This window comes from Phasianus colchicus, chromosome 6, assembly GCF_987193195.1.
Source record: "Phasianus colchicus chromosome 6, bPhaCol1.hap1.1, whole genome shotgun sequence".
Taxonomy (NCBI): domain Eukaryota; kingdom Metazoa; phylum Chordata; class Aves; order Galliformes; family Phasianidae; genus Phasianus; species Phasianus colchicus.
The window spans coordinates 36132278-36142444 of record NC_143441.1 but is presented as its reverse complement, the minus strand read 5'-3'; the positions used below and the strand labels follow the sequence as shown (position 1 = coordinate 36142444).

The 10167-nt window shown below is 34.0% G+C and overlaps 1 protein-coding gene across 7 annotated transcripts in view; it reads right to left on the bottom strand.

Moving 5' to 3' along the window:
• The window catches only part of ARMC3 (armadillo repeat containing 3), a 64912-nt gene that overhangs the window by 35940 nt on the left and 18805 nt on the right, over positions 1 to 10167 (bottom strand). For all 7 annotated transcript variants that reach the window (XR_016467819.1, XM_090142939.1, XM_090142937.1 and 4 more), the window contains 3 exons: positions 9744 to 9927; positions 4572 to 4724; positions 4343 to 4448 (listed from right to left, as the gene is read on the bottom strand). Coding sequence is in view for 6 of the 7 variants with exons in the window: in XM_090142939.1 (XP_089999065.1) it covers positions 4343 to 4448; positions 4572 to 4724; positions 9744 to 9927 (443 nt within the window). In the remaining variant the exon portion in view is untranslated. The remainder of the gene's footprint in view (positions 1 to 4342; positions 4449 to 4571; positions 4725 to 9743; positions 9928 to 10167) is intronic.

The following is a 10167-nucleotide window of genomic DNA, read 5'->3' as shown; positions in this document are numbered from 1 at the left end:
CAGCCAAACTCTTCTAAAAAAATAATACAACCTCCTGTGGACATTGAAAATCTCTCCTTAAGAAGGTGAGAGACTCACTACAGGTGAGCACTATCCACACATAGAGGACTAAAGATATATTTTGAATCATTAGATCAGAATGAGTTTCAGTTTGGAATAGATGCAACACTGATTTAAGTCAAAGGAGAAATACATTTTCTCCTCACTGGGCACTGCCTATAAGCAATGATTTCCCAGCCTAGCTTCCTGTTCTTAATCTACTCACAAATCTTGGAAATCTTCGTGCATATCACAAAGCACATATCCAGATTCTGTAATAATACCTATAGCTGCCTACATGAATGTAGTTTTCTTGATGTAAATACTGTCCAGAGATTCCTCTGAAGAATTCAAGAATTAGAAAATCATGTAATATCAAGCTTTGCTGATTTACTATCTTGAGTCCAGATAGGATTCTAAGAAATGTGTAGCATGATACGAATTATAAACCCCAGGAGAAATATTTTGCCAGACTGTCAGTCCAATGGATACCACAATTTCCTGCAGTTTTTAGTACAGACAAAGAAAATCCATGCTTTCCCTTCTTCCCCCAGACCAAACTAGCTGAACAGTATAAAGTTTGCACTTAAAATAAACAATTTAAGACAAATATTATGGAGGCTGTTAATTAGTTAGTTAGTACAAAGCAGTAAATTTCAGAGTATATGCTTTCCTTTAGTGGTAATTCTAGTAGATGACCAGCATTGTGACAGTGCCAGATTTATGAAGCCAGCTATTAGAAATGGCATTTGTGCTAAAACAATACTGAAGGAAATGGCTGGTCAAGTTAACTAATACCTAACTGGTACATTAGATATCATATTTCTATTTATTACTTCTAACTGATATCATATTTAACATATTAGCTTACCATAAATACGTGAAGAGTAAAAATAATCGGTTATACTTTAAACAGGAAAATGTCGGCAGAAGAGAAAGTAAAACGTTTGTTCTGGAGGCAGTTGTGTAACACAGAATGACTTATTTTTCTGTCCAATAGATGGCACTGCTGTTTCTTCATTTGTACGCGATTCCTCAATCTGAGCATAATGAACATCATTGAAGTGACTGTATCTACATTTCCCGATGTCTGGACATATCAAAAAAGGACAGATTTCGTAGATTCTATAAAATGGCATTCAGCCATCCATATAACTGCATATGGCTTTCAACAATGCAAGTTAGCGTTCCGGATTAAAAAATTTTAAACGGATGCAAATAGTTGAACATAATTTTTTTTCTTCCCAGAAGCAGGGAAACAGAAACCAATTCTGGCATATATCACAAGCATGGTCTTGGAGCAATGCATACAGTAACAACCCCAAGCCATTTTTTTTTTTTTTAAACCATATTTTAGAATAAGCACATGAGATTCTAAACTGCAGTATACTTCAAAATTTTGAAATTTTATTTTTATTTGCCAAGTGTTTTCTGTTTTACAAAGACCTTATAATCAATATACAGAACTACTGAAATTCCATCCTACTTGATAAAATTCTAATAAAATTATAATCTGAGGATATCAGTTTTTGAATTATGAGGCATTCAACTATTTTTCTTAATGTGCTACTGAAGCATGACACAACATCAGCTATGCAGCAAAAGGTTGAACAGTGGAATACACTAAAAGTTACTTACAGTAATTTTTATGTATTCTGGTGGAGATCATATTGAAAATCCATGTTTTCCCGTAAAATTGTTAGTATTGGACTCTTCTGCTCTAGACCTTTTGTTAAATACTATGTGGGCTGGAGTCATTGATTAATTTATTTTTGCCAAATAACAGTTGCTTGGGGACTGATGTAAAATGACAACCTAGTCTCTGTCCCATACATTGTGAACAGGTGTGCTAATTACAAAAGCTCTACCATATTTGACACCTTTATTAGCTGTCTCAGTTGAGAAACAAAGGATTGATTGGGCAGGAGTGCAGAACTAGCCTTTCATTGCTGTGGGGAAGCACCTAGAGGTCAAGGTTAATATATATTAGTGGGGGGCAGTATTGCCCATTGCCTATGCTGCTCTTATGTTATTAATCAATGGAAGACTATCCTAATAAGACAGCTATTGTTGGAGCCTTAAGTACACATTTCGTTTTAACTTGTATTTTCTTCCATATTATAAGAAAAGCAAGTAACTTTTCTTCATCAAATATTCCTAAGAACAACGATTCTCCAGAGAAAAAAGCGGTGTTTTGTCTACTATTTGTATTCTGTTATGTATATTGTACATGATGAATGGGCGAGGTACACATCCTTCAACCAACGTAACACATGCCACAACAGTCATAAAAATAAATATAGCAGAATACAAGTATGTATGTTCAACAAGAACAAATTTTGTGACCTGACGGATGGTAAATAGTGAAAACACATTTGTAGTAGATGGTTTTCCCTTCTGCTGCAGCCATTTTCTTCTGTTTTCCCTGCAAGGTCTTCCTGACACTACTAGCTTTATGATTTAATGTTCTTTGAGGGTTTTTAACAAGAATCTAATACATAGCCAATAAAAGGGCACTGGTCTCATTAGTCCAATTTGGGACCTGAATATTGTCAACATAATTATACACCAAGGTCACATCATTAAAAAGTATATCAGCATCTTCATTATATATACACACTTATTTTCAGTGATTTACAAGATAGACACACAAAATATTCTGGAATGAATAATATGATTACGGTAACCCAATCTGCAATGCATTTTTTCCAAACTACTTTCTTTTCTCAGTTATGCGAATGTAGAATAAGTATGGGCCAGGCAGTCGGTCAGTGAGCTGGAACTATACCAATTTGTGTCAGCTGAGGGTTCAATTCTATATATTCATTTGTAGATCCCAGTCACACTTGGAGCCATCTATGACTTATTAATGGTTTTGATTTAGAAAAGAAGCTTTGAAGTAATTATATAGTCACATGGCATTCATCCAATATACATATTTAATGTAAATTATTGCTTCCTGATTTTCACAGAAGACCTGTGATTAGATTATCTGGTGCTTCCATATTGTAGTTGAAGCTGGTTTGCAAGGAGAAAGAAGTATATGCAAGCCACCTTTACAATTTCCTGACTGCCCAGCAGGAAAAAACACAGCCTCAATTATAATTCAGAAGAACAGAGACAGCTATTTTCCTGCCTGAAGTCTCAGAGAATTGTTCTAGCAGTTGAGCTAAACAATGTCATGACTATCTCCTTGGCAAAAGACATTGAGCAAGTTGGCAAAAGCTGCTATACCAACTCAAAACTCACAATGTGGAACCTCAAAGGATTGCACTACGAAAAACAGCTGTAGCAGAGCTGAGAGCTTGACCCCTGGACTCCTGTACTGTGCTCTTTTTATGTGTGTATGACTCCCACTGACACCAAGTGGAGTCATGCACATGAGGAGAGCAGAAAATCAGACCAAAAAAAATCTACTACGTGAATCTGAAAACAGAATATTATTCTCTTGTGTCAAATTATGATTCCATCTGGCAACATTAAGTGAATACTGGTGACTATTAGAGCTGAATCAATAAATTGAAACAAATAATTTATTTGGTGCGTTATTTTACTTTTTCACTTCAAAGAATGCTTGTGAATGGATTACAACTTCCTTGAGTATATTCCAGGAAACTTTTAAGGAATTTTATTTTATGGTTTGTTGGTTACATGTGATTGCTCATATATGTCAGACTGCTCTGTTTCTTTTCCTTGAACAGAACTTTTAATAGAGTTGGGATAACAGAACTCCGCAACTGACAGTAGAATTTAGTTGATACAATTATGTTGAAACTCACAGTCAACTAACCAGCATTGTTAATTACTTTAGATACTGACAATAAACTTCTTCTAGAGAATTCACTATGAACATTCTTTATTACGCGGGAAGCAATAAAAAAAGAGAATGACAGTGCCAATATCATAATATTGAAGTGTCAACTGTCACAAATCAGTAAAAAAACTGCATGAGTAATCAAATTTTAAAAGATAATAAAAAGTGAATTTCGAAAAAAATACCCCACATTAAATTTCTTAGGTTATGAGGCATATTTTTGTCATATGCTCTTTCCAAAGATGACCTATACTTCTGCTTTCATTAAATCTGCTTCATAGCTCTCTATGATAGAGCAAACATTAGCAAGGATAGCGTAACATTTGTAAACCTAATGAGAACCAACCAATTCCAGATAACTCATGAGCACCATAGAAGGTCTTACAGACTAAGGATAAGGACAAGATGAGACATTCAATAAAAATCCAAACATTATCATTTGCATTCAGATTAGTGTTTTAAATAATGATTTGACTGTTGCAGACTCACCTTGCATTACTAGGACTGGCTGTTGTCAAATTGGCTAATGCTATGACAGAAGCTTCTTTTACCTCTTCATCATCACTGCTTAGCAACTGCACTAGCCGGGGAATCCCTTTAAAACAAAGGGTTGTATATACGAACATTTAAATAAACCATGACAATCCACAAAATCATCTACAAAATCACATTCCTTACAAAAGGAAAAGCACAGATTCTCATTTCCCACCTTACTTACCCTGGAGTCCAAATGCACGTTTGCTAGCTAAATTCTCACACATGGCAGAAATAGCTTGGGAAGCAGCAACTTTAACTCCATCATCATCAATTTCCAAAAGATTTATGAGACAGTTCTCAACATCTTCCTCATTTAAGATTTTTCTGTTTTCAGCTTTAAACAAAAAAAGAACAATAGTATTAACCTGCATTCATTTTACCAATCAGCGAGAGGACCAGAATTTGATTTCATACACTTATTTCCTATAAAACATTTGATTTTGATACCATGGAAATGAGAACATTTTGCTAACAGACACACCAACAATTAAGAAATGCATGCAAAGGACATGATCCAAAACCCATTAGACTTCAGTGAACTCTGAATCAAGTCCAAGAGATGTCTATTAAATACAGCTTTAAACACACATAGCCTACATAACAGAAAGCAAACTTTGATTGCTGTAAGTTCCACGCAATGCCTGATTAATAGAGATTTTTCCATTCAGTAGATTATACTTTAGTTAATGCTGACAAGGATCAACTGTATCCACAGGAGTCTGACAAGCATGCTAAAAACTTCATTCATTCCAGAATGGATTAGATCAGAAGTCTGGAGGAAAGGTCCAAACATTCTCTTCTCCCAGTGTACAGATATTTGTTAGAAAATGCCCTGAATTAAACTTTCTTACAAAAGCACTGGACAGCATATAAATCCTACACTTAAAGGGTCAATCAACATTTAACCATACACATAATCTAAGGTAGATTAATTACATTCCTGAAGTTATAGTTAATTGGTAAGATTTTAAAATGTATCAAAGAAATTCAGGAGCCATGAAATCCATATGCACATTTGGAAATTGCACTCATACCTGCTAATTTTTTAAGGGATCGATGTCTCTGTATGGTCTGTTGTCTAATGAAAATTTAGAAGGAAAAACAATCAATAAAAAAAAAGAAAAATAGTGGAAGTATTCTTTTAAATAAAACTAAGTCTGTGGTGAATGGATGTTAACAAATCTACGTCCACAAACCCAAAAGAAAAACAATGTGATTAAAAACTTGCTTGTGGAATAAATTGGCTCAATGCATATACTTCAGAAGGCTGTTTTCTCCTCTCTAGCTCAATTTTAACTGTTTTTAGAATCAGAGATACGTAATTGAAGTCACGAAGTAAAAGATGCAACAGATAAAACAGAGAATTTTAAGCATCTGCAGAACCTTGGCCACAACCCTGATGTGTATCAGCAAGCTCTCAAGAGAGGGCCTTAATTGGGATTACAGACCATTTTGACAAGCAATCAAGTATGCTGCTGGCCTGTTGCTTGCCAAAGTAGTCCATAATCCCTAATAATGATCTCTAGAGGTTCTTCATGCCTCAGTAATTTGGTTCTTGTACACTGACTTACTTAGCACTATACAGATTTTTTACAATTGTTCTTGTTTTTAAAAAATACTATGTTAATGGGAAACACTGTAACATTTTAAAGATAATTTGTCTACATGATACAAAAATAATTCATTTGAATGGGTGAAAATAATGGCTAAAAATATTTTAAGCAGAATAAATAACTTTTCAAGGATGTAGAAAAACAGATTTTGAAATTACCGTAAGCATTATGCACCTACACTTAGCTAGCTAAATAGATGAAAATTATTAAGATTTTAAGATTCAGGTGCCAATTCTACTTAAGAATATTTTATACTGACCTTCTCTTTGTTTGGACACTTTGTTCCCTTTGGTTTTTACAACAGAAAGAATATAGAGCTAAATAGCACCCTGTCTTTAAGCATTTCTCACGTTCAATGCCAACATTTACAGTGATGAATCTCTTGATCCCTAAGTCATTTGAATACATTTATTTAATGCTAAGTAAAATAGCTAGGCACATCCAACCAAAAGAGCCTGGAGTACTAACACTTCTGTCCAGCATTTCATGAATTGACTCCATCACAAGCTAACTTGTTTTTCAATGTATTTTCCTGTTTCCTGTTTCTTACTATAAAGTTGTAATCAAAGAGTTCTGACTATCCATTCCTCTCCCCATTGTCAATTTATGGAATTAGCTATATCAATTTCAAATGGAAAAAGTTAACATTATGACGAACTCCCATTGACCTTGAGTTGAGATAATCCAGACTAATAAAAAACTTGTATTATAAAACATTGGGCTATATAAAAAATTGGGCTACAGAACACGTTTAATAAGCTCCCTTCTGAAAGAGTTGCATAGATATATGTCAAGAATTTAAGAGAGCTTCAAACCTGAAGTTTGTCAGAGTGAAGCTAAACTTGAGTGAGCACAACCACCAGTTTCTCCATATACACTCCATAACATTTTGCAATTGTGGTGTGTCAGAGGAAAGTCAGGCACTCCTTAATCAGCAATCCACAGAACCAGCTCACTGGCATTCAGTAATTGACAGCATTAAACTATATTTTGCAAGGTGACTGCATTATTTGCTAGGCAAGGAAGGAATCACAATAAAATTTACCACTATAAATCTCAGTATACAAAGTAAAACTGTTGATAGGTTAACACATTAAATTCAAAATAACATTGCAGAACAAAACTAATTTTCAGTGTCAAAGGGATAATCATGTATAGAAATGTAATCAATTTAGACTCAAAGTAGCATCCTGAAGATGCTACTTAGAATTGAATATAGTGTTTGTACCATGTAGGATATTCTCATAGAGAGAATAACTCTAAAGTGATTAAGCCTTTTTTATAACATCAAGAACAGAAACCAAAAGTTACAGGAATCCTTTCTAAAGGGCTGATAGGGGCACAAAACAAAACCATTTGCTATGATCACATCAGGAAAAAACTAATCATTTCAAAAACAGACAGTACTGTATGCACAGCTAATAAGATTAAAAAATATATCATGCTCTATCACAGAAGTACAGTTTTTCATTTAATGAAAAATCAGTCTTATTTTCCCTCAAGCAGGAAATATTCATAAATGCAATCAATTATCAAACTTGGAAAATGTGGGCTTCTTTATAGCTACTGTTAGTATAATGAAAAAGCCATAAGAACTTAAGAGTTACGTTTTACCATATTGGATTTACAATGAGTCACGTATTAGCATAGTAAAAATTAGAGCTGCTGTTTAGACAGGCCTTTTGGTATATTTACAACCATAATCCAAACAGAAAAAAAACAATCCACCATCTGCATATTGGGATATTTTTTTTCCTTTTTGCTTTTGCAGTATTCTTTTAGATGGCCTCAGTGCATTGCTTTTCTTTCCACTGGAAGGTTGACTTTAGACCAGTAGCTCAAGGTATTTAAAATAAACAATACTTCTGGGGGTCATGCTGAACAGCAACTGGATTGTGTTTCTACTGCACTGCTACATGTTGCCCTTTATTTAACTAGTTGTCACCAAAATTCTGCAGCTTGGAAGAAAATATTTTAAATCTTCTGATCTATTTTCCCAGCTTGCTCCATCTATACCAACTGTCAAAGGCTGAAGAAGAGAGAAAACCTTTATAATGAAACCATGTTGACTCCATTTGTAAAGATATACGACAAGAAGATGCATCTTTGCTGATGGTAACATTCAATGATATAAGATCATATGCCACACTACAATATATTATGTGTATCTTCTTGCCAATGCACTTTAAAAATGTTGTGTTCAGACATGCTTCTACTAACAGCTGCTAAAATATTAGGCCACAAAAACTGAAAAAGGAGTGAAAGAGGGAGAGAAGGCTATGCTTACTTGAAAATAAATATGAAAAAGGATGAAGATGCGATAGAAAGTAGTAGGAGCAAATATAAATCTGCTTAGCATACTACTTACAAGACTGTCACAAGACTATAAAAATGATACTGACAGTCCTAAGTAGCATAATAAAATAACAATGCTGGAAAAACACACAAAGAAAACACTGGCATAAGAAGATTCCTTCCTATCTTTGATATCTAAACATTAAAGAAAATAATTTTCTGTGATTTGCAAAGCTTCCAGCAGATAAAGATAAAAGCATACTGAAACACAGAATACTAGGAAAGGTAGATTCTACTCTTTTAATATATAATTTACAATCCACATAATTACAAATATTCGGGAAGTAAAACTAAGGAAGGTGAGAAAATTGGAAAGACGATGAAGAAAGGAGGTCTGAACTGTAGAAAGGAGAGATTATTTTAGCTGTGTGTTAAATCAGATATTTGTAAAATACACGTAAATTAAAACCATAACTTAATGAGATGATAGAAATATGAACAAAATACTCAACTTCTGCAGTCATTGTTACTGTTATAAAAATCCCTTGATAAAAATCAAAATTTACAGAAGATAGAAGTATATTATGTCTCACACTGCATTTTCTTACATAGCAGTACTAGGCATCAATTGCAACACAGAAACAATGTATGGAAGGAATTTCAAAAAATTGATGAAGCGTGTACTACCTAACTCAGGATTCCTTGGTGAATTATAGAAAGGTATCAAAAAAGCCATAGGATGAATAATTATATAAAGATGACAATGAAACCATTTAACTCTGCTGAAAATATTAATCTGCAAGCCATTCAAAACATTTTTTTTCATGTCCTCATTAAAGGAATTTGTACTTGAAATTGAATCATGGAATCATGGAAAAGATCTCTAAGATCACAAAGACCCATCAACATCATGCCCACTAAACTGTGTCCCTAACATCCAGAGACAGTGACTCCATTTTCCTGGACAGCCTGTTCCAATGCACTACCACTCTGAGATTTTTTCCTAACATCCAATATCTTGATATCCTAAAATTCAATTGCCTGACATTTAGATGAGCAGTTGCATACAAGGGGAACTAAGCTTACAACTAAGTCTTAGTTGATATCAATGAGAAATTACGTCAGTAGAGGTCCTTTAAGATGTAAGTTACCCGGTATCACTGAACGAAAGTCAAAGGCCGTATTTTCAGATCTACATATTTTTTCGTATTTTCCTGTTTGAAGACAGCATTTTGCAAGAATACATTATATTTAAAAATAAATTAAACTTAAAATAAGTTAATCTTTAAACGTTTTTGTTTTTTTTTTTTTAATATAAATATATATGAACATTATCCAGCGTTCTTGCAGAAGTACTGTCCTCAACCAGGTAAGACCACCTCACTCTGGATAAAAGTTTACTTCGTAAACAAGTTCACACACAGATTTTTTTAAAAGTCACATACAATCACAAGCTGCTTTGGCAATTGCCTTTACTGCATTCTTCTGAATATCAGGAACAGTAGAGACTCCAACAAATGAAAGTAGCTTTTTAAGGCCTCCTGTCTGCTGAATCAATTGCATAGTATTCACATCTTCAAGACAATTTCCCAGCACAGCAAGAGCTTCCACATGTAGATCGTTGAATTCCTAGTGGGGAAAAAAGCCCAGACAAATAGCCTTCAAACCACAATTAAAATATCTTTGGCTTTCAACTTTGGAGGCTAATTATCATAACTTTCTCTTGGACAGTTTGCTTGTACAAATTACATCTTTTCATTTTTGTATCTTTTGTATACATACTTTCTTCGATGTGCTTTAGGACTCAACTTATTAAAAACTGTGAAAAACACATTTCTCATTTATATCTAAATGGGTTAGGCAAGTATT